We start from the raw sequence: 25,229 nt of genomic DNA on the forward strand, positions 1-25,229 counted from the left end.
GAGAGAGAGAGAGAGAGAGAGAGAGAGAGAGAGAGAGAGAGAGAGAGACGAAAGAAACAAACAGGACGGACAAGAGACGAGTCGCATCGAGTTACGATGCAAATCCACGTGACCGACATCCGCCAGAGAACGGCCAGAGTGCAGCGAGGAGTGCCCGTCTGTGTTGTACGTTGCGTGGTCTAGCATTCCCCTTTTATCTAGGACTCACACGGCACGTACGTTCGTTGAACCGCGACTATCTCGTTCAGCTTTTGTCGGGCTCTCCTCATCGCAAAAATAGTATACATATCCCCACGCACATATAGATAGAATATATCTGTCGCCTAATATAATAAACAACCGGAAACGCATCCTTACAATCCGGGGAAATATAGTAAAACTAAACATTTAATGTTGAGTACAAAATTTAATACAATTCTCTTTACATTCCACGCATTCGTTATCGATTTGTCCGATACGAAATCAGTCGCATTTAAACAGATTTGTCTCTACTTTAGCGCCGATTAATGCCACTCGATTCTAACAACGACTTTCCAAGATTCATAACATGAAGATCGCGTGTTACGAATCAAGATGATATACGAGATAATCAGACGGCGTTTTTGCCGACAAACGTGCAACGAGAATACAAGTCCTCGATAGCTCTAATAATACCTAATCATCCTCCTCGAGGTCGTTCATTGACAAGCTCTAATAGCGAATTGTCGCATCATATCGATCACCCATCATATCGAGATTGTTTCATTTCATAATCAATCTCAAACTCACACCACGCGCACATAGTGTATATAAAATATAATATAGAAGATATTTTATAACACAAAAGATCCAACTGTAGCGCGCACAATAAGAAAACGTAAATTGATAGATGCCCAGCGACTCTAAACGTCCAAACGAATAACCTTCGTTGCCACGGATTTTCTATCTGTATATTTGCGTCAACGAGATTTACGAGTCGTTGACAGTAACTACGCGGTATTGCTTCCCAATAGTTATGCTCCTAAGCGGACAGAAGCTGCACCATTTACGGCGGTAATCCTTGTTATGCGACTCTCTGTCGAGTGATGATCATATACGCGACGTTCACGTAATAACCGCGAGAACCGCAACGATTTCATTCCGCCATAGAATCCTAAAATAGATTAAGGATAAAATTCGCATAACACAGAGATTATCTTATTTTTTCTTCGGTAAAATCTTTAGTCAAGAAAACCATGTAACTCTCGAATAATTTCTCGGATAAATACTGACAATACAAAGACAGACGGATTCGAACGTTGCACGTGCGATGAAAAGAACGAACATCCAAGGATCTCTCGACAAGACTGATCGGCAAACGCCGCTGGGCATAGCGAGTATGTACTTTGACGCGATGTAACCTCTATACAGCCTAACGATAGGTCAAGAAGCCGTGTCGCGAGTACAAGATGGCCAAGAACGAATAGCGATAAATAAGTATTATAAGCGATTTCTTATTCTTTCCTAACTCACACAATTGATCGACGCACTAACAGTTTTGTTCAATTGACAAAATTTCAGCTGCCAATTTTTTATGCCCTTTTCGTGATCAATGAGCATATCACGCCGGATATCGAACATCGAATAACCTTCGTCTCGAACGATAAACTCTGACTTGATTTTCACAGGAATGTCGAAGATGGCCATTTTCCAACGTGCGACATTAGGTTTGTTCGAGTTGCTTGTACTTTTACACCTAATGCCCGTTGCACACTAGTGCACTCCAAACAACACAAATTTTCGAAAATACATTCTGAAGATACGTTTTCAGGACGGAGGAGCGTCATCAGAATATTCTTAGGACGTCCTTTGAAAGTGTGAATTTTCTAAAAATAGCTAATATCCAATAAGTTTATTCACATTAATTGAATTTTTTACACTTTCACACTTAATGCACATTAATTCTTTAGAGGTTCTAAAAATGGTATCATGTTTTCCGTTCGTATTACGAGTGTAAATGCAATTCTGACACACTTTTCACTCTTGGTTAGGATCAAGTGTAAAAAGTGTATCAGAATTGCATTTACACTCGTAACATGAACGGAAATCATGACGTCATTTTTAGAACCTCTAAAGAATTAATGTGCACTAAGTATGAAAATATAAAAAGTTGAATTAATGCGAATAAACTTAATGGATATTAGCTATTTTCAGACAGCTCACATCTTCAAAGGACGTCCTAAAAATATTTTGATGACATCCTTCCGTCCTAAAAACGCCTTCAGAACGTATTTTGGAAAATTTGTATTGTATGAGGTGCACTAGTGTGCAACAGGCATTAGGTGTAAGTGTGAATAGTACAAGCAACTCGAACAAACCTATTGTGTCTTTTGTAAACAAGTCGAAATTCTGTCAAGTTTTGGCGCGAAAATTTTCCCAGATACAACTATCGTTAAAAGAGACCCACTAATGCAATCGTAAACAAAGAGTGCAGTTGACGTGATAAAACGTAAATCAGGTTGCAGGCACTAAATAAGGACAGAGAAAAAGGGGAGAAATGAAAGTTGACCGAACTGACGTTTATACTATGGCACTGATTTTTTCAATTAATACGCACCCTGGATTCTCGATTGTTTCTCGAACTACGTCAAAAATTGTAATATATACGAAAAAAGAAAAGTTGAAATTAAACGCGAATTACCTGAGTAGCCTCACTACTAATCGATCGGTTAAACGACTGATTTTCCGTTCCTTTCCGGAACACGCATCGGATAACTGATGAAAAAGAAAAACTAATTGAACGCAATTAGACTGAAAGTGAAACGACATTACCGGCCCAAGAGCGACGTCGACAATCGGCACGCCAGACGAGAGCTGCTAACCGGCTTTTTTGGTTCGACGTCGATCTTGTCGTCGGTCTGATGTTGTCTACTCTCTCGTACGTGCTGCGACAAGGGAGAGACGATTCGCCGCGACGCGTACGAGAGAGCGACGAACACGACGGACGACTCGACGTAGATACTTACTCGATTTTGCTTGCACACTCCCGAGAATCCAGTGACACGTGTGTCGCACCACATCCACAACGGCCCGGCTGACACTCGCACTCGCACTCGCGCTTTACCCGCGACAGCCCAACGAGACAGGAAATCGTATGATCCACACCCAAAAATCCCGTCACGTTCGGAAAATACTGACACCTCACTGATAATATGGCCGCTACCGCCACCGCCTGCCCGCCCTACCGCTACCTCACGCTCGTTCGCTCAATCTGTCGTCGGCGGCGTATGGTGGAAGGGATGGAACGAACATTAACTACGAATATTATAGTTGCGTTCGACATTGTGAATCGACGTGTCAGATTGCTCTTTCACCTCGAAAATGCATACAAGTGAAAGGTACGAGATCTGGTATTTTTCTCATTTCTATGCATCTTCGAAATGAAAGAACAATCCGACAAGTCTTCGATTTACTGCAATTGATTAGTTTCTTATGAATTACAGGATAAGCTAACGATTAAGCCTGTATCAGACTATAGTAGAGAACTTCTAATAAAGAGAATCGCCAACATGGTCACGTGACCAGCTGATTGGCTGGTATAAATATGTACGGATTTGGACATTGCGACGCCAATCAGAAAGATAATTATATATATAAATATATATATATATATATATATATATATATATATATATATATATATATATATATATATATATATATATAAAGGTTCCTACCCACAAGACGTGGCAACACTTGTCGCTAGGCGGAAGTTCGCGCGACAACCAATCAATATGCTGCTTTCCGTAATAAACTTCTAGCTCTTACGGAAAAATAACATATTGATTGGCTGTCGCGCGGACTTCCGCCGCGCGGCAAGCATTACCGCGTCCTGTGTGTAAGAGCATTAGGTGCGTTCCCATTTAGCGCGTCACGCGTTGCATCGTCCTTTGCGGACCAATCAAATTGTCCCATTTTATTCGTCGTAAAGTTAGGCAATAAAATGGGACGATTTGATTGATCCGCGAAGAACTACGCGATGGGAGCGGTGCACTTGGACACGGTGCATTTGGATACAGCCAATCACAGCACCGTGTGATTAGAGACATTTGTAGGGTCCCTTGGAACAGCGACTTGTGATTGGACTGTGTCCAATTGCCCCGTGTCCAACTGATATACACCCCTACGCGATGCGTAATGCGCTAAGTGGGAACGCACTCTTACGCTATTTCTTTCTCCATCTGAACGCACCTTAAGGATACGTTCAGGGGGTCGATTGTGTATCTCAAAACGGAGTGAAAATGACAAAAATGAGCAAATTTACTCGAATATTTATAACTTTATTTGTCAATCCCTAATGAATTTGCTCATTTTTGTAATTTTCACTTCGTTTCGAGGTACACAATCGACCCCCAGATGGAGAAAGAAATAGCGTAACGGAACAATTACGGAAAAAAAATATAGTGGGGATCAGCCAATCAGAGTAATTCCGTTTTTATTCCGTTCTCTTGTTTGATAGGTAAGTTTCACATAACACAGGACTGTTACGGAACGGAACAAAAACGGAAAATATTCTAACCTATCAACATCGAGAATTGTAAAATTTTCAATATTGATAGATTAGAATGTTCTCTGTTTTTGTTCCGTTCTGTAACAGTTCTGTGCCATGTGAAACCTACTTACCAAACAATAGAACGGAATAAAAACGGAATTACTCTGATTGGCTAATCCCCACCATATCTCTTTTCCGTAATTATTCCATTCCGCTATTTTTTTCTCCATCTGAACGCACCCTAATGGCTCCTGCACACAGAACGCGGTAACGCTTGCCACGCAGCGAAAGTTCGCGCGATAGCCAATCAATATGTTGTTTTTAAGTGAGAACTACAAGATTATTACGAAAAGCAGCATATTGATTGGCTGTCACGCGAACTTCCTCCGCGCGGCAAGTGTTACCGCGTTCTGTGTGCAGGAGCCATAAGAATGTAAACTAGAGATGCCCGATTCTGAATCGATTTGATTCTTTCCCAAAAATAGGCTTATTCGTGTTGTTTGTACTCTTCGCAGTTTTTGTATTTAAAACCAGAGAAAAGTATATTGGAATGTTTGGAAGAAGCAAAAGCGAGACAACCAATTCGATTGTTTCTTCCAAGCGTCTGATTAGGCGTCCATTTCTTTTAAAAAGCGAAAAATAGGAACATGCAAGCAACACGAACAACCCTTTTTCCCTAAATTTGTTAGGGAAAGAATCGAATCGATTAAGAATCGGGCATCTCTAGTGCAAACCCATGCAGCGGAATAGCGGAACGCGGAACGAGAACGGAACCAATCATGAGCGGAAGCAATCTGTAGAACGCTTGTGATTGGTTCCACTTTCATTCCGCGCTCCGCTATTCCGCTGCATGGATTTGCACCCTGATATGCGTCGTCTACAATGGCTTGGTTTACATCGTGCACTTGATACGCGTACTAAATAGTAATTTTCTATTATATAATCTTAATATCGATAATGCATATCAAAGGCGACGCATTCAATCAATACAATACGTTTTGTTGATGAGTATTACCAGTTTAATATACCATTGTTTATATATATCGTCGATATTAAGATTATCTAATAGAAAGTTACTTTAGTACGCGTATCAAGTGTACGATTTAAACCAAGCCAATGACAGTAGGAGTAGTAGTAATGGTTCCACACAAGACGCGGTAATGCTTGCCGCGTCCTGTGTGCAGGGGGTACTATTCCGTACACGCTTACCGATCCGACAGCTGTCGGTAAGCGTGTACGGAATAGTACCCCAGGAACCATTAGAAATGAGCAGTAAGCAAATTGATCAATTCCATTCTCATGATTCACGAATAATCGATTGTGACTGGACCATTTACTTACTGCTTATTTATTACTACTACTCCTCCTGCCATTGTAGACGACGCAATACAGGCTGCGTTCGCTTTGGGCGCTGTAAGCGTTATTCTATCTTTTTCCTGCATATAATGAGCGATAAAGATAGAATGACGCTTACAGCATGTAAGCGCTCAAAGCGAACGCAGCCATGGACTTATGACGCACTTCTACGTGCGTTCGAAAATGTTACCCAGGTTCAAGCGCTGTGTTGGAATGAAAGAGATACGAGAGTGAGATAAAAAGAGAGGGAGAACACTCAGGGCACGTCTTATGGAACTCTTCAGAATCGATCGGAATAATTCCATTTTTCTTAGAAAAGAATAGAAATCTGGAGGATAACAGAATTATTCCGATCGATTTCGAAGAGTTCTATAATATGTGTCCAGATGACGTTTTCGAACACATCCTATGCTATACGGTTTCATGGCTTTCGCATCTGTCGATCGCGCGATCAACAACTGCAAAAGACTACACATAAACAATCAGATTTCTCGTCGGATTACATACATACATATTTGCGTTATGCATATTTGCTAAAAGGTCGTAAGTCTGTCAATTGTTGTAACCGCGACGACAACAGTAGTTATTCTGGTCTGACGAAGCGACAAGCAAAAATGTAAGTCAAGTAGACACGACTATAACGAGCGAACCAAGTTATTACGACCTTCATATCGCGCTTTGTGATTGTCGAGCGGGACACGGCGCTTTTTCACTTTCTCATAGTCGAACACTCGCAAAACTATTAAACTGTCGTGCTACGTATCGCCAAGATAACCTAACGTTGCCTAACTACTTTAAGCCAACGTTTCGATGCTTTCGGGACTGGATTGTTTTAAGACGCAGCCAACGAGAAATAAGATTATTCAATTTCTCGCATTTTTCTTTCTCGTTGCTTGTCTCTTAACCAAGACTGCACGCACGAATAACCGACAAATCATCAGTTTTAATTTTGCCAATTCGTCCTGAGAATTTCTCGCGTTGAGATAATGTTACCGCGAAAAAAGTATATCCTATTTGGAAAAAAAAATTAAAATTAACTCTTGTGTTGCTTAGCATTATTAGCATTTGCGCAATGTCATCGTGCGTTCTCGAATGATCGCGAACAATCGAGTTCGCAAGAAATCATCACGACATCGTTTTTTCGCGTCTATATCGTGTTTCTAAAGAATCCTCAATATTCCAGTGTCAAATCAGTAATCATCATTCCCTCTTCTCCTAATTGTTCCTTTGAAATAACGATCCACCAAGCAATAAAGTACTACGTTACAAAATGTTGAGCATGTTACAAAAATATATATAATTTAACTTCTCGTGAGTCATAGCACTCACAACGTATTCTTCAAAGAAAAAAAAAGATTGCTTTTCCGTATTATTTGTCACGTTAACCGTAATCAGGACGCATCTATCGTGTAAAATATTTGATTTGCCGAAAAAGGGATTTGTCGTGCTACGAAGTTCGCTAAGCAATGTACATACGGAGCGAAAAATGTCGTCGTTCCTCGTGTGGAATGCCGTTTGATTGTTATTTAGATCGATTCACGCGTGACCGTGCTACGCCGGTACCATCATCATCTCCACCAGAAGCACTGCTCTACAAAGAAGTGTTATTTTTAGGGCATACCACGCGTTTCTCGTAAATAACATATCCCGCCCGCAAGCCTGACGCTTGTACTATGAGATACAGAAAAATATGGTTAGTCACTGACACAATCCTTAGTCTCGGCGTTAATACTAACACACCTTAATATTAGAATGCTCTACGTGATTTTCGGGAATTCAGTTCGCGTCAAATAAACTGTTGTGTTCATTCAATTGATTTTTCTTACGAACATTTCATTACAGAGTATATATTGCTTGAATTTTACTCATATTTTGCAGTTCAATCATTGCATTGTGTAGTTTCTGTAAATGTACTAAAAAAATAATAGATCTTTGATCGTTTAGCAACGTGTAGCATTGCTTTTACTAATTATTTCATAAGTAACAAATACTGTACACTAAACAGTACTCGTTACTTATGAAAGTTATCCCATGAACAAATGTAATTACACATGCATCTAATCATATATCTATGAATGTAGGAAAACTGTACAGGAAAACGCCATTTGGCAGGGGAGATTAATCCAGTGACAAAATATCTAAAGTTTGAAATTGACTATAAAATGTTTGGTTGGGGTAGCACTACACATGGGCAGTTGGGACTGGGTGGTATTGAGGAAGAAGTAATATCTACTCCTCGTGAAGTGAATTTTGAAAAAGCTAATGAAATTGGACAAAGTAAGACTTAAAAATAAACTTTAGAGACTATTCATATAGAATTTCTAATTGTGCAAAAAATCCTACACAAAACAAAATATGTTTCTAGTTGCTTGTGGAGATAACTATACTATAATTGTTACTAAAGAAGGACAAGCATATTCCTGTGGTAATAATGATTGTGGACAACTTGGTCAAGAAAAAGGAAGGAAAAGATTACGTGAGTATAATAAAAATCTATAATGCAATGTGAATGTATAGATGTTGCAAAATTTTGGGTTAACTTTTACTAAAATATATTGATTCTGTATGCAGAGCCAATAAGTGGTATAGGTCCATTTGCATTTAGAAAAGCTTCATGCGGGGCTGCTCACACATTAGTTGTTAATGAATGGGGACAACTTTTCAGCTGGGGTTGTAATTCAGAGGGTCAACTAGGTAATATTATGTATTACATACTAAAATAGTAGTACAATGTAAAATAATATTTTATATATCAATTCATACATAAAAAAATATATATATATTATATATATATATATATAAGTATAGTAATTATTACTTGTTTATTATTTTACAGGCTTAGGTCGTATCGAAGGTACAGTACATGAACCATGTATGGTAAAAACGCTGGGTACAAAAGTGATAGTACAGATTGCATGTGGTTTGAAGCATTCGATTGCTCTTACCAACAATGGAGAACTATATGCATGGGGTAGCAACAGCGATGGACAATTAGGACTAGGATCTGACACAAAGATGGAACTGATACCTAAATTAGTTCACAGTTTAGCTGCTGTACCAATTGCTTTTGTTGCATGTGGGGGATATCATACTATAGTCATATTGAAGTCAGGTAAACATCATTTATAATATCATTAACAGGGAAAAAAATTTAATTGAATAAATTTAATTCATCATTGACGCTCTATGTATTTCAAACAGGAGCTATATTTGCATGGGGCCGAAATACCTTTGGACAATTGGGATTGGATGATATGCAAAATAGAAATGTGCCATGTCAGTTACGTTTTTTAAGAAATTCAAGGGTATGCCATGCAGCATGTGGTGAAGAATTTTCCGTATTCTTGACAATGGTAAACTTTACTGTATCATATTACATGCATCGAGGATTGAAAGATTTGACAAGAAAACTTCTTATGTGACCGTTTTCTAGGATGGTGGTGTGTTCACTTGTGGTGCTGGAATGTATGGTCAATTAGGTCACGGGGATAAGACAAGTTTAGATTTGCCGCGACAAATAATTGAACTGATGGGTAGCACGGTGACCCAAGTAAGTTATCACGACGATATTTACCCGCACGATTTTCTAATTAATTTACGTACGTTTCTCATGATATAGATATCCTGCGGAAAAAGGCACACATTGGCTCTAGTGCCATCTAGAGGCAGAGTTTACGCGTGGGGTCTAGGTGGTGCTGGACAATTGGGTAACGGTATCGCAAAAAATTCCACGACACCACAAGCTGTATTTGGACCATGGATGGAAAAACTCGACTCACAGAACCGTCTTGAACCACCTGAATACGTTGTCAAGCATATATATAGCGGTGGTGATCACTGTTTTACCACAGTCACCCTGAGAAAAGTGTGTACTTCCTTTTTCATTCTCATATATATATTTCTTTATAATTCACTTACCAAATTTATTAGTTAAAATTGTAGTTGACTTTCCTCAGTTTTTAAAAAATGAAGGAAAGAAAAGAAATGAAATATCTATCTCGCAGTATTTATGATAATGCATAAAAAATTATTTGTACTTCAACATCTGCAGGATAATATAGAACCGGATGACTGTAGAATATTAGGGTCAACCTCCCAAATTCTTGCAGTGACGGAGGAACAACTAGTCGCCTGTCAAAGAGTACCACCTGGATCACCGGTTGATCATGAATTAATTACGTAAGTTAGAATTTAAATCGCATTCTAATTACAAAATAATGTGTACATACCTAATTGTAATAGATCCGATCTTCCTCACAGTTGTTTGTTTAATGTCTTTCCAGGTATCTAGAGACTGTATTCAGAAGTCAAGCGTGTATAAATGGATCTTTTTTACGCGCTAATGACGCGCATTATGGATGTTCAGGTCAACATCATGGTATAGACATTGATCGTGCAATTAAATTATTCGCAGTTATTTCCAAACTGGAAAACAGTACGATTCAAGAATTGGTAGATATGACATATTGACATGATGTAAAGTAATTCTCTTGGTAGTATACATTGCATTTTATCCGACACAGCACGAGAGAATTACTCTATTTAACAATATGTTGAATTGTTTATATTTAACGACGACTCTTTTTCATTATTTCAGATTTTTACGTGCATAACCGATAGTCTTTTACCATCGTTTGCAATATCCCCGCCCGACGTGGAATCCCTAAGAGTGTACTTAACGTTGCCACTGTATCATGGCTTCGTGGATCCAATGAACTACAACAGTCTGCAATACCCGTTCTCCAAGGCCATGCTGGATCTAAAGCTAGAGGCTCGCATTATCGTGGGCAAATGGTGGAGTAAAGCTCCAGCATATTACTTTGAGAGATTAGTGAGGATTTACAAATACGTCGTATTGCACTTCGTGAAACGACCGACGGCGGACAAAGTAATGGCGCGCAACTGATTGTAGGAAAAAAATGTGCGTACGTGTATAATAATGATTTTGAAAATCTTTAAATGTCTTGCAGAGTGTCGAGTGGAATACAGCCATAGAGTCTGCTCTAAATTTATTAAAATTTTTGTATAAAGAAAATGTCACAAAAGAGGGCATGCGAGTACCTTACGAAACCTTTCACTTACCGGATCTGATGCACTTTATAGACATTAGAGCTGATTACCTTAAGTGGCTAATGGAAGATTCTTCGTCTAATGTAAGTGACTAAAAGATGCTCAGCAACTTTTTCTTCGCTCACGCGCATACATACATATACACACACACACGCACGCACGCGCATACACATATAATATATACATATTTTTTTTTGTGGCAATCGACATTTTCATAAAAGATTTGTTCAAACAGATTGGTCGAAAAATTACGTTTGAAATACACTTACAGTGGTAGTTCCCAGTAATTTATATTACTTGTATTAATTTATATAATTTGTATTATTGAGTATGTATATATGTATACATGTAAATGACTCTTTATAATTCTTGCTGTTTTTCAGCGTCATAAAATATACTTTTGTAATTACTCTTTTATCCTCGATGCCGAGGCAAAAACTGTATTACTCGAAACGGATCAAGCTATACAGGTATAAAAAGAAATCGACATTGATCATTTGGAAATGCTTTATAAATGTGACCAATCGATTAATATGCGTGATATTGCATACATATGTTATGTTAGATGCAATCCGCGATGAATGAAGCGGCATCGAGAGCTATTAGGCATATATTGTTTCATATGAACACGGATAGTATAGACGCGCGGCACCATAATCAATTTGTGACATTGAATGTATCACGGGAGAATATAGTTACGGATACTCTAACGCAATTATCACAGTATGATCCTCACGACTTGAAGAAACCGCTCAGAGTGAGTATCTTGCATTGCATCACATAGACAATTGTATATGTGTGCGTGTAAATAATCGTTAAAATATGTAGTGTATCTCAGAGATTAACAAACAGCTTTACAGTTGAAGATTCTGAGAACTGGTAACTAGTAGAAAATGCATTTAAACTCCTTTAAAGGTTAAATTTCACGACGAGGAAGCTGAGGACGCAGGTGGAGTGAAAAAAGAATTCTTCATGCTTCTGTTACGAGAGATACTTGATCCTAAATATGGTATGTTCAAACAATATGAGGAAACGAGAACAATCTGGTTTATCGAAGATTCGTTTGAGGATGAAGTCATGTATTTTCTAATTGGGCTTCTCTGTGGTTTGGCTATCTACAATTTCATCATTATCAACTTACCATTCCCGTTGGCATTGTACAAAAAATTGCTACGGGAATCGGTAGGATTGAACGACGTCAAGAATTTGTCACCAATAATCGCCAGGTACGTGCGTTTTGTTCCATAAGATTGTGCGATTATCGTGTTTTATCAATTGTAAATCTAACGAGTATGTGTACTTGCAATTACAGAAGTATGCAAAGTATTCTTGATTACAACGAACCAGATTTCGAAGAGGTATTCAGTTTGAATTTCGAGGTAAATCGAGAGGCATTCGGCGAACAAAAAACCTTTGAATTGATACCTGGCGGTAGCAAAGTTCCTGTAACGTTAAAGAATAAGTACGTAGGCATCATATGTGTTAGCGTTGATAATGGCAATAATTAAAAAAAAATTAAACGTCTTTGTTCGCAGAAAACAGTTCGTTGACCTTTATGTCGACTACATACTGAACAAATCGGTGGAATCTCATTTCAAAGCTTTTCACGAAGGTTTCCATAGAGTGTGCGGTGGCAAAGTATTAGAGCTTTTCCACAGTCACGAATTAATGTCTGTGGTAGTCGGTAATGAAAATTATGATTGGGAGCAACTTCAGAAAAATGCGACTTACAAAGAGGGCTACTCTGAAAACGACCCCACTATTGTGCTTTTTTGGCAAGTTTTCCACAAACTGACCTTAGAAGAGAAGAAAAAGTTTTTACTCTTTTTAACAGGCAGCGATCGAATACCTATACAGGGTATGAAGGCTATCAGGGTAAGAACTATATATCTGAATAAAATATACTGATTCTGTAGCTAAGGTTAAGAGTACGTGTGTGTTATTCTATCAATTTTTCTTTCTGCTTTTATCAACTTATCACACGAAATATCTCGGCAAAACTTTGTTACTAAACGATACCGAATTGAGTTTGACCATTTCCTCACTCAGAAATTTTATTAACCTATTTATGTTGTAGATAACGATACAGCCAATGAGCGACGAACGCTTCCTGCCTGTTGCACATACGTGCTTCAACTTACTGGATCTACCGCGTTATCAAACGCGCGAGAGATTAAAATATAAATTGCTACAAGCCATCCAACAGACTCAAGGATTTTCGCTTGTGTAAAAGTTTATTTTAACATAACACTGTTTTCGTAATCCGCAATCCGATTGTTATCTTTGTGACTACCTATCCACAAATTCATCATTTAATACGAATTATATAGAGGAGAAAGTGATATTTACAAAAAAAAAAGAAAAAATAGTGAACTCCGTTACCTAACACAGACGCATGCCTAAACAAACTAAGTCACTGATCACTGATTGAATAATGTGATGTACCAGCATACAAAAAATTCGATGAAATATACTAAATGTCGATATGCGAAGAACACCTCTATATTGTGATAGAATAAGTCCGTGATGAATATACGAATCACCGATTCATCTGTAACTAATATCTGCTGTTAAATAGTTTGCGAAAGTAAAACAGCAACTCCTTAACATCGATTCGAATTGAATCACTCGCGGCATTGTTTTTTTTCTAATAGTTAATAATCCTGTGAAAATTGATAATAAGCCGATATCATTACAGTACGTGAGAATCTCATAAAACAAATTATTTGTGATTAACGTAAATTACGTTTGTGACCAATAGAAATTTTCATAATCCATATCTTTGGCGAGAAAATTTTAAAATATTACTCGCGCTAGGAATTTATCGACTGATCGTTAGAACAAGCGCGAAGTATTATTTTATAATGCCTGAACGTGTTCGAGTTCAAAGGGAATGCTCAGGGAAAGTTTAATATTTTAATGAAAATTTCTCAACGCGACAATGAACAAATCGATCGTTAATTGTTTAAGAAAGTGAATATTCATGTTCGTCTTAGAGTTTTTTTTTATAGCTTACCGTATATGAATAAATAATTAAGATATTTTTGGATTTAATACACGCAGCGGACAATATTAAAACACTCGCGATGATATACGCAGCACTGCTGGAAGGAAAGCATTTGTAACGACAAGATATTTTGATTTTGCTTTATCCAGACCGATGCATTTTTAATGATCGCGATTCAGACGAACATATACATTCATACATATATACATATACGTATACATATATACACACACACACACGCAACCATGCTATATATACTGTTATAATGTTAAAATTTGGTAAAAAAATATTTTGTAAAGTGTTAACTTAGATGCATCTTGTATTATCCATCTAAAGCAAATAAAATAAAAGTTATTATTACCTACTTACTGTTTCGAAAGTTTATGTTTTGCACAAATTTGACGGCAATTTGATCTGTATAATACATACCGTATTTTGCGCTATATTACGTCATATTACAATTAATGATACTTGCGCAAATTGATAAAGATATTTATTTATATATTCACATCTCGATATATTACATTATTAAAAATTATTCGTCGGTTAGTTAACGGGCAGACCGTTGTCAAATCGCGACGTTGCAAAATGCGTCGCATTTCGATATACAAGATAACCCTTCGTACATTGTCATCTTTCCGTATACATCCTCTTTTTAACTCGATTCGATCGTTAATCTTACGGATTTGTGTTTACTCGTTATACTGGACATTCGTTGTTTCTCAGTGTATCGTCGTTGTTTTCGCAATGACAGTACAATCTGCCACTATCACTCGAAATCTCTCAAGCAGTTGCTTATGACCCACCACTCTTACGACTCGTATGACAAAGCGTTAGTTTTGTAAACCTGTATTGTGTTCGCAACGTTAATTCTATCGCAACATTGAATTTGCTTAAATCTGTGACTTGATTAAAATGGTGACGTCCGGATGATTAAACGAATGCCACGAAAGGAATTGGATTTTCGTAGTAATCGTTATTGATTTGCGTTGGCCTGCAAAGACGAGAGGCGCAACCGTTCAGTCTCCGTTATACACAGTTTCATGAAACTTTCGAAATCCGGAACGTAAGTCTCTCTCTGTGAAAACCCGAGAAGCGCATGAAGAAATAAAACAGAGATTTTGTACATAGCAGACCGTGTTCTGAAAGAGAGCGACAGCACAATTTTTGTGCACAGATTCACAGTCCGAATGAAAAAGTTGCAAAACGAAATTTAACGGCACAGATTCGACCGATTTCACAAGTGTTTCCGTTGACCTATATCACCTTTCATGTTTTCCAATGTGATAATTTCAAAGACACCGTCGTCGAGACGACGTTGTGCTCCATACGCTTCTCGAGTTTATCGCGAATCTCGGGAGATCCACGAATACAGCGTCCTGAGCATTTTGGCTCGGTCCGACCGAAGAACAACCGTGAACGATGACGTCGCGATCGGGACGGCCGACGCTCGACGTAAAATCCATTCTACGGAAGTGCGTCAGAGGTGGGCTCAGGGCGATGCTTCGCACATTGCTCGGAGGTATTCGCTAGTGTTGGTAAGCCGGAGTGAAGTACTGCGTGCCCGGCGGAGCCCGGTAGCCCGGATACGTGTTGGTCAGGGCGTGCTGCGCGAAAAAGCCGGTGTAATCCTTGTTCACTCGACGGGGCCTGAAAGCGGGACCTTTGGCAAGTTCTACCCTTGCCTGGTTCTCCGCCTCCACTTGGGCTTTCACGGACGCCGGCGGCCACTTGAGATCTCCTCGCATATTGCCGCTCACCGGGGCCTTGGTCGCTGCAGGTTGAGCTTGGTACACGGGTGCTGGCACCTACGGATAAACCGACGTTAAGATCGAACTGTCCAACTAAATGTTAACTAATAGCATTGTATTTGTGTATAGATCATTTGATCCGATATCTCGTAAAAATCGTAGAAATATTTCAGGGAATGACTCGTGGTTTGTGTCACGGTGACGCATTATTCTTTCGGAGACAAGTTGGATTAGAAGCGGCTCGTGTTATTCCTAGAAATAAATTTCGGACAAGCGGTATAATCGATGTTGCCGAAATGACGAGGACACCGTATATTTAACGGCTGAGGTGTTGCCAAAGACACGCCAGCGCGTACGAACACTTCCGCAAAATATTGTATCATGTATATTTCTTCACATCAGACAACACGCACATGTACTTGACTTCTCTCGTTCCTCCGAAATTCTTGCGTTTTCGTCACCATGCGGTATTATGTGCGACGTTTGAAGACACGTATAATATTACCGTTCCTCTCTATTTTTAGCGCGATCAAAACCGCGTATATTTGAGCTCGCAAATATATATATATATACATATATCGCCGATTACGCGTCCAATAGCCGAATCGATCAATTCGTGCTAATTGAAGGAACCGACATTCACCTGCGAGATAGGCGGCTCAGGACGAAGAACGATAGTGGAGGGTGGTGCCTCGAACGCCGCAGGAGCTAATGAGTGATACGCAGGTTGATTCTGCTGCTGCCTCTGCGATGTTCGGTCGTAGGGATCTTGGAGGTGTTGCTGAAACCAAAGGCACCAAAGATAAGACTCGTTGTAGTCGAAACTATTCGCGAGGCTATTGTAATCATGCAAAAATACCCACAATCATACCAGTTGTTTCGCGCATTCGCTCGACCCTGCGAAACACCATCGTCGCGAAACCTTGTCATGTATCTTACGACACATCAATCTCTCGTTTCTGTATCGTAAACAACTAGTATATTTCACAAACTGCTAACGGTTATAATACGTTCCACACACAAAGTGCTCACACGTTTCAGCATCGATCATAAGTAAATTTACAAATTCTCGCAGCATCACTCGTGCCGTTTCTTACCAAGGATTTGAGCGGCTCGTCTCCAAAATCATCGACGGAGTATCGTGCAGTCGGCTAATCGGCGTCACTTACCTGCTCAGCCTGCTGTTCCTGCTGCGGCTGGCTCGGCCAGGAGGCCGGCGGCAGAGGATGTTGTTGCGACAACGGTGAGGTCACCGGGGGTGTCACCGGCGCCCAAGCCTTGTTAACGGTCGTTTGCTGCTGGAAATACGAGGGCTGCCGCAGAATGCCGGCAGGACTGACCGGCGACGGGGACGATGGGACGACGCTCTGAGCCGACGACAGTGCGACCGTCGAGGGTGGTTGAGGTGACGGACCTGACGAGGGACTACTACTCTGGTACGAGCAGAGTTCACCGATTCCACGGGTCTTTTCGGAGGAAAACAAATAATTTTGTAGCCTCGAGCAAACGCACGGCTGAATTTCGTCACGGCTAGTCTCTCCTCGCAGGAAAGAGAAGGATGAGAATCCTTCCCGCGACAGAGACTTTATTATTTTAACGTCTCTCATAATTTAACCGTGATTCGCTCGAGTCGGAAATTGTCCGGATTATTTCAGCGACGACGCTCCAATCCGACGAGAACGCTTTGTCGTATTTTTGTCTTCAGCTATGAATAATTTGAATCAGTAGGCACGCCTCGACGACCGCAGAGATATAGTGATTTGCATATTTGAGAGCGATTCAAATTTTGTCCGACTATCTCGATATTTACAGCGTAAGAAATGGAAAATTAAGGGAAACCGCGCTCGGGGAATGAGACGAGAAAATTATCCAAATTAGCGTAGACTTTCTACTTTCCGAGCAAGACAAGGCGCATACACAGACGCATATCAGGAACGATATCGGAAACATACATGAAAGAAACACGTAAGGAACATCGTTGCACACACACGCATTGTCAAGATGCAGCAAGAGCATCGCATTAACTGGTAACAAGTGATATTACTAAAAAAGAAATACATACAACAGCTAGACATTCAACAGTGATCGCGTTCGGATATTTTGAGAATAATCACGGAACTTTTTGTACTAGAGTTTCTTCGTTCACTCGTCAATGATATCCGTTTGAATTCTTATTTTCATTGTGTAACACATGCACGACGTGCGCGGTCTTGCCAAGAGAAAAGACAGCGTGCGTTGTCTTCCATACTTGGTGATGTAATTTTTGTTGCCGGACGCTGCCTTTTGTCTTGACGAAGCGGTGCGACGATCAGATAATAACAAAAGGCGTAAAAGCTCGACCCTCTCGAACGCGGAGATGTGTGCGCGAACGAGATCGACTTATTCATCGCTTTACCTTCGCTTGGACGGGACCTTGCTCCACGAAATCGAAGTCTTGATCCTCTGGAGGCGGTGGCCAAGCTACCCGCTTGAGATCTGAAGAACGATAATAATAACGATTCGGAAATCTATCATTCTTGAGCGTTCGCATGCGTGTCGCGTTACGCGATTACGTCGCGCATCGTTAATCACGTACAGAGTGCGGATGCATATTTTCTGGCAACTGATAAACTAGCCTGGATCTTATGCGTCACGTACCGCCGATACGATTCCCCGCGAGAGTTTTTGTTGCTTCAGCCGCGAAGATGAGGAACGTGACTCTGCCAAAACGAACACTCGCCAACTACTAACGCTATGGCGGAGTCACCTGTACCTTTCGTTATTGCGGAAACGAGCTAGCTACCGATTATAGAGCTTTTCTGGTGGTCGGCCAAGGAGTGGGGTTTGATTTTGTGCCCGGAGCAGAGCGGGAGGGACATCCTTGGGCAGGATCACGTGAAACTTGACGCGAAAAATGGCCTTCCGGAGGCTCTCCGCTTTCGTATTGCTTTCTCCAGAAGCATACCCCGATAATTTTGCAGCAAGCCGAGAGGTTCGGCATTACTGTTCGGCGCGAAATCATAGTTTGCATAGTTATCCTGAAACTCAGATTCTGATATCGGTATGATAAAATTGCGAGCATTCATCCCGTGCAAATTGATCAGAAGCTGAAGAACCCGCGTCGGGAAACAATGACGAACTTATCTTCCAATCGGACTCTTCTCGCGGGGAATTAACGTGGTACGGTCACAAGGTGTGGCTTCTCCTCGGCACACAATGCTCTGTGTTCGCGGACTGAGAGGCTTGTGCATTTTGCGAATACGTGTTGCTAATCTAGTAAAGATACGTCTTTGAGTCGCGGCCAGTTCGCACGATATAACGAGAGTAACGACTGTGTCATACTAAATTGAAAACGCGCTGCCAACGATACCGGTATTAATTCGGGAAAATGACGCGACACAGCCACAGCGATCGATGACAAAGCCGGCAACTTTAGGTACATATATGCACCTGTGAATCATCGCAATTTTATCGACGACAATAGATCTCGAGACGAATAGAGTCTAGACTAATTTCTTCACTTACTAGGTTGACCACCGCGCTGTCTCGCTTCCTCTTCTTCGAGCATACGCAGGACCGCGCTATTCTGTAGATTCGCTGGCTTGGCCAACTGGTTGAAGTCGATTCTGAAAAAAAAGCGGAGTCGGTGTTCAATCGTTCCACGACGGATATCAGTATTTCGATAAGCGCGATTTCATAGCGCGATTTCATAGCGCGATTTCAAGCGTGAAGACAGATCAACGTCCTCCGTCTCCCCACGTTGACGTTGCTGTTGTTTCAGGTTCAACATTAGCGAAGATCTGACAGATCGGAACTTCATAAAAGCGCCGCAAAGATTCCTCGCCTGTCAACGACTGACAAGTGCGAAACCGCGAACTGTCAACAAGCTGTTTGAAAGCTCAAAGGGGAGGACTTGCGCTCAACGGTTGGGATATCTGAACATTGGTGGTCACCTCTTCGTGGCGATCATCGCGGATCAAGTCTCGAAGATACGGCAAGGATAAGGAGGACGACGACGACACGCGCCCGCGGACTATCAAACGCGAAACTAAGTCAAGTACGAAGACGCGATGCAGCCGTTGCGCACGGCTTTGCGCAACGGCGAGCAGGTCCGTCGTCGGCCGGCCTACGGCTGTTTATTTCTAACCGGCCGATGATTCGGCTCTCTGAAAATAACATTGGTGACTGACGTCGCGAACGGAACGAAATCGACGGTGGCCGGCTGATTCATGCGGCGTCGTCGCACGACCGACATTGGTCCCGGTGATCTCGACACGTGCATCGCGCAGGTGGAAGCTGCACGCTCGTTTATTGACGCAAGGTGGTTGTCGACAGCTTGTCGTGAGGCTCTCGCTCGTGAGTCTTGGTAACGTGAGATCTCGGAATGTTCCCACTGGAGTTTGAGGATTTGACGAAATACACGCGAGGAACACACGACTCACCCGACTGCACCGTTGGCCAAAACTTGAGTCTGCCTGTCCAAAGTTTCTTGTATCGTTTGCGGCGAGTATAAATTGATGGGAGAATTGAATTGCTTGTTTACAAGCTTCGCCTTCTCAGTGGTCATCTCGATGCCGATTTACTTCTCGAGACTTGCTGTAACAAGCAGAAACATTCCGATGTATTAATGCGACCGTATCTACAAATACAAACCGTGTTTTTGTTTGCGAATGGTACGCGCGCCATTTGTTTAGTATCATTACGATATTCGCACGCAAGATCTGCCAAGATCTGCTACGCGGATCGCGACCGCGTGTCTATAGAATCGTACAGCACAGATACTCGTCTCACGACTAATGACCGCGCGCACACCTGCGCGAGTGGAAATCGAGCGCAGGAATAAATAGCGAATTTTTCTTTCGTTTCACATTGACCAACTGCCAGCTGCGATGTTTTCTTCGCGCGCGGCCAAAGTAACGTCCGTCTACGTTGGCACATTTCGTGCGCGCGCACGTTTCGCTAAAATAACGCAATTAAAATCGTTTAATTAATCGCCGTGAAGTATTACGACTATTAATCCGCCTTGACGCGACAGCCGTGAATCCACGTGACTAGATGAACCGTACATTCTCGCTTTTACGCGTGACTCACAGCCATCGTATTCCAAATCGATCGCAAATCGCGCGAGCAATTTCGGGAAGTGGGTCACGAGTTATCGTCTTGCGGAACGCTTAGCGATCTCGTTCGAGATTGTTTGATTACTTGACCGCGAGAGCATGCTCGCGCCGCGAAGGAGATCGCATAGTTGACGGAATATTATTTCTAGACTCGTGCCAAGAAAATTCGTACAGGGACGCACGCATTAATAAATGTCTAGCTCGAAAAAAGATACAATCAATATTTCCCACCTAAGAAAGAAATCAAATTATCCTTAGTTTAGGCTCCTGGATACTCGCCGCGGCTATGTTGGATTGTGGTGCAAAAAATGACAATTCTTGCGTACCATTTCCGAATAAAAAGACAATTTAAAAAGCTCAATGATAACAAATAAAAAATTCAAAAAATTGTAGAATTAAAGCTTATACGAGCCAAAATTGTATAGACCTTAATTTTACAATTTTTTGAATTTTTAAAAAGATACTTATATGAAAGAACACTTTAGATTGCTCAAGCACGTTTGTAAGATAGCCATAAAATAAATGCGACAAAATCATGAGGAAAGGCATTAAAGAGGCAAGGTTGCTTGTCATGTTATTTTTACGGCTGTTGATTTTATGATTGTCAAGGGAAAAGGATAGTTTTCGAAGGATTGTGTAGAGTATGTTGAAGCGATATAAGTGCTCTTTCTTTCATTCAAACTTATTTTTATTGGGAATTGCAAAAACGCGAGAATTTTGGACATGCGCTTCTTTCGCTTCTAACATCATCAATCAACGGTTCTACGATGAATATCTAAGAATCTTAACTAACAATCCTGGAAGAAAACATAAAACTAGTTCAAAAACTGTAAGTACACGGAAAAACGATATGGTTAGCCTACACGTAGATCTCATGGTGCCGATTCAATGACAACTATAATGACAATTATATGGTTGTTACAAACAACCACATAACAATTGCTGAGTTACTGGCGTTGTAGCAGTGACGATATATCTAGCTGCTTCAACCAAACTGTATCCATGATAATTATCATCTAAACCGATTTCTGATTGCCACGACTAGATCAATTACATAGATATATCAAAGTAACCGAGTCATGTCAATCATACATATTACATTACACAAAGATAACTAGGGTGATGAAACTGTGCTGCTCATAACTAAATATTTCTGCTTATGTGCATCGTATCTTTTCACTCCGTGCACAGAATTTGTGTATCTGTATGTTTCTCTTATTGTAAATGGCAGAATCGGTAAGCGAAAGTGAGATTCACGCTATACGATAGCACAAACGAATGCTCTCAATCGACGAAATCTTCCGCTTGAGAAACGCTAGCTGATTTCAGTTAGCTGTACGACATTAAATATCTAAGTACTTGTGGGCACCTCTTTCTCTCATTGACCGATTTGATCGCATTCTTCGTCGTTTCTCACTTGGCCGATATCCGGAAAAAGACGGAAAATGCGGACCTGTTCAAAACTCTCTCGAAAACTTGGAATTCTCGCTGACGCGTCTCTGCTGAGTAGCCACCGGTGGCCTACCGCCGGTTATTTTTGCTTAGAAATTCCTCCGAATATATCTACATCGTCCGCAAAATCTCTACTTCTCCCTCCTTTTCTCCCAGCTGGTCTTTGGAGCGCACGCTCTCCTTCAGGTCGTATTGAATTACATTAAAGCTCACGGAAACGATCGAAAAATTGATCGACATCGACGAGAGATGTACGTTATCCAACGATAATTATCGCTCGACGAATACTGATTGCGTTTCAGCTAATTTAGATCCGCGCATAAAGTGCTCTTATTTATTTAAATGAAATAAACATCGCTTGGTGAAACACCCGCTAATAATAATAGAAATAAACTGTTGGATCCTATCGCTACGATCATTTCCGTTTCGATACCCATTGACATTTTTGCCACACTCTCGACATTCAATTACCCTTCTCGATTTTTCACGACCCTCTTCCGCTCGCCCTCGACCTTACATGTCCTTAATATATTTACACTTGTTTTATATTTCCTCTCGATCTTTTTCGTTATCTCCGTTGAATCTCCATGCCGTGGCATACAATGACGACGACGACGACGACGACGAGTGATGCAACGAGAACGCGGCACCTACCTTCGCGCTGATATACGTGGAGCACGCGGGTTCCTCGGGTGGCGAAACACACTGGACTCGGAAAAGCGAAAGCACCGGAGAGCAGTAGAAGACAACCGTCGGCCCCCTCTCTCACCCGGAACCGCCGAAAACAGTTCTGCCCCCTCGCATCTTCTTCCTATGTCGCGGTTATTTTCGACCCCCGAGATGCTCTCTTTCCCTCTTTCTATCTTTCTCCTTCTCTCTTTCTCTTTCCCTCTCTCTGAAAGCCACAATATTTGGCGGATTTCCTGGCAATTGCGGGAAAGCCTTCTGCGTTTTCCCGCGCCGCTTCCGAAAGTTTTGTCGCAATCCGCGCGAATCGCCGAAACGCGGAAAGACGCGTCGCTGATCGCGCAATTGCACTCTGCACTCGAGACATTTATTTTTAGTGGGATCCATGCACGAAACCGTATGAATGCTTTTTTTTTATTTTTTCTTTTCGCGCGATAAAGCGACGTGCAATTTCATCGAGATATCTTCGTGAAACAGTTGCGCCCAGTCGATACTCGGCGACTTAAATTCGAGTTGCTCGTGCCTTTTATCGCCGGGCGAACAAAGTATCTTGCTCGTCGTAAAATGTTTGAAACTTTTTCCATTGTGTATTTTACTATACGCGTTACATTACATTGCTTTTAGTCTATATATTTTATACTATATATTGAAACAGAAAAATCGATTGCCTATCTGCATCGGATAATTCCGACAAGTTGCATCCGTCGAATGTCTAGCGAAACTTGGTCGAGAATTTTGCGTCATGGAATTGAAAACGCGCCAGCACTCGCAGCCGGTAAATCGTACGCTTTGTGTGACGTATCCCACTAACGCAAACAAAAATAAATCAGGCCAAAGTGGCTCGACGATCTTTTCACAAACACGAATTATTTCGTGCGAAACGCGAAACGCATCATTGGTTCTGTGTTTATTAATACTACTACAAAGTCACCTCCATAAAATAACGATAAGAAACATTATCGTGACAATATTATCAGTGGATAATCTATATTTGCCTATATTTATCTATGTGCCACGTACTTTGGCGCTAAGATAATATTAAAAGTTATTCTTTAACCACAAACTCTTTAACTATGATTCTAATGCAAAGCATATCTCAATAATAAACATTGAATTTTCTCAAACGTCTCCAACTCCAAATGTAACGAGACTTTAAGAGATATCCTCATCCAAATTGGATGAAATCTCTTACATATTCTTGAAATGGGACAGGCGAATATCTGTCAATTTCCTACATGTTTGGAATTTCTATTGAAACATTCGTTTCGTTCGACGTTTATAGCTAATAACCTTAACGATATCGTTTCCCCTTGAATCTCTGCATTACCATCTCGAGAGGAATCGAGTGCCTGCAGATAGGCAACCAATTATGCTGCAAAGTATATATCTGCCTTCATTCTCATGTACTCGTGTAAGAATGCGTATTAATATTGTAATGTGTCTTGACACGTATGTAAACGAAACTTATTTAAATGAAAGAGATATGTTTGCATTACCTCAGCATCAAGCCGGAGTAGCGGTATGTCGTACATCAGTAACTTCTTGAAGAATATTTTACAGAGAGATTTTATGTACTGCTTTCAATAATCGATATATAACATATCTCGTTGTTGGCGACAGTTTGCGGTAATTCATAATACTGAAACAATAAGAACGAATGACCGCAATGACGAATAATACGCGTTACAAAGTCACACATAGTTACTATTGACGATTCCAAATCGACAGAGGTTAAGTTTCAGAGCTAGTTCTGTCAGCTTGGTAACGAGGGGGTTAGATCTGGCGTATCGGCAAAGAAATATTTCGAGAGGGTGAATTGAATATATATACTACGATATCTGTCGATACACACTTGTATTAAAGCAAATACCCGTAGCGAGAGGCAACAGGCATTTTCAACTTCTCGTGACACAAAGTTACCTTTGCGCTTGCTTGTCGCGCCATCGGGACTCGAAATCAAAGAGAGAAAACGGGAATAATAAGAGCCGCTTAGCTCGGCAGGAATGCCCTGCCATCGCAAGGAGGAAAGGTCGACAGACACAGGGACGAGCACGCTTTTCCCGCCGTTGGGAAGAATGGAAAATCAATAATCGCAATCGCCCTTACCGACTCTTGTGTGTGCGGCAACGACGCCATTCGCCTCGACGAGCACGCCCTCACAAACGCGTTCTCGTTTCCTTCCTTGTCTTTTCCCTTTTACTAGCGGCAAATTCGTCCTTCTCGCTCCTATGCGCAGTTATCGTCTCCTACCACTAGGAGCGCAGTGTTGTCGGACTGTCAGCGCCGCTGTACGCTTTCGT

The 25,229-nt window shown here is 41.0% G+C and overlaps 3 protein-coding genes across 13 annotated transcripts in view; 1 reads left to right on the plus strand and 2 right to left on the minus strand.

Moving 5' to 3' along the window:
* Positions 1-3,225, minus strand: part of LOC116842215 (moesin/ezrin/radixin homolog 1) — a 25,200-nt gene extending 21,975 nt beyond the window's left edge. The window contains exon 1 of the mRNA XM_032811106.1: positions 2,985-3,225. The gene's annotated coding sequence lies outside the window, so the exon portion shown is untranslated. The remainder of the gene's footprint in view (positions 1-2,984) is intronic.
* Positions 3,226-6,274: 3,049 nt separating this feature from the next.
* Positions 6,275-13,740, plus strand: LOC116843081 (probable E3 ubiquitin-protein ligase HERC4). 7 transcript variants are annotated; one of them, XM_032813128.1, is made up of 19 exons: positions 6,275-6,482; positions 7,397-7,559; positions 7,948-8,143; positions 8,232-8,342; positions 8,438-8,560; positions 8,703-8,978; positions 9,068-9,219; positions 9,300-9,416; positions 9,486-9,731; positions 9,918-10,045; positions 10,150-10,318; positions 10,464-10,754; positions 10,837-11,019; positions 11,320-11,406; positions 11,502-11,693; positions 11,852-12,162; positions 12,249-12,398; positions 12,472-12,811; positions 13,014-13,166. In XM_032813128.1, exons 2-19 carry the CDS (start codon positions 7,557-7,559, stop codon positions 13,164-13,166), a joined length of 3,228 nt encoding a protein of 1,075 aa, XP_032669019.1. In that variant the 5' UTR covers positions 6,275-6,482; positions 7,397-7,556. The 7 variants fall into 7 exon arrangements, with proteins under 7 accessions (XP_032669019.1, XP_032669026.1, XP_032669055.1 ...); XM_032813135.1 differs by having other exon boundaries at positions 7,481-7,559; XM_032813121.1 differs by lacking the exon at positions 6,275-6,482 and adding an exon at positions 6,537-6,869.
* A 679-nt stretch (positions 13,741-14,419) lies between these two features.
* Positions 14,420-25,179, minus strand: LOC116843129 (vegetative cell wall protein gp1-like). 5 transcript variants are annotated; one of them, XM_032813252.1, is made up of 8 exons: positions 25,036-25,179; positions 24,426-24,568; positions 20,116-20,269; positions 19,199-19,299; positions 18,090-18,169; positions 16,864-17,160; positions 16,338-16,475; positions 14,420-15,751 (listed from the first exon to the last, which is right to left on the minus strand). In XM_032813252.1, exons 3-8 carry the CDS (start codon positions 20,238-20,240, stop codon positions 15,473-15,475), a joined length of 1,020 nt encoding a protein of 339 aa, XP_032669143.1. In that variant the 5' UTR covers positions 20,241-20,269; positions 24,426-24,568; positions 25,036-25,179; the 3' UTR covers positions 14,420-15,472. The 5 variants fall into 5 exon arrangements, with proteins under 5 accessions (XP_032669143.1, XP_032669129.1, XP_032669139.1 ...); XM_032813238.1 differs by lacking the exons at positions 24,426-24,568; positions 25,036-25,179 and adding an exon at positions 22,897-23,064; XM_032813248.1 differs by lacking the exons at positions 24,426-24,568; positions 25,036-25,179 and adding an exon at positions 22,779-22,797.
* Positions 25,180-25,229: the final 50 nt, after the last annotated feature.

This window comes from Odontomachus brunneus, unplaced genomic scaffold (genome assembly GCF_010583005.1).
Source record: "Odontomachus brunneus isolate Ranch 3 - 2012 unplaced genomic scaffold, Obru_v1 Obru_scaffold_002, whole genome shotgun sequence".
NCBI classification, from domain to species: Eukaryota; Metazoa; Arthropoda; class Insecta; order Hymenoptera; family Formicidae; genus Odontomachus; species Odontomachus brunneus.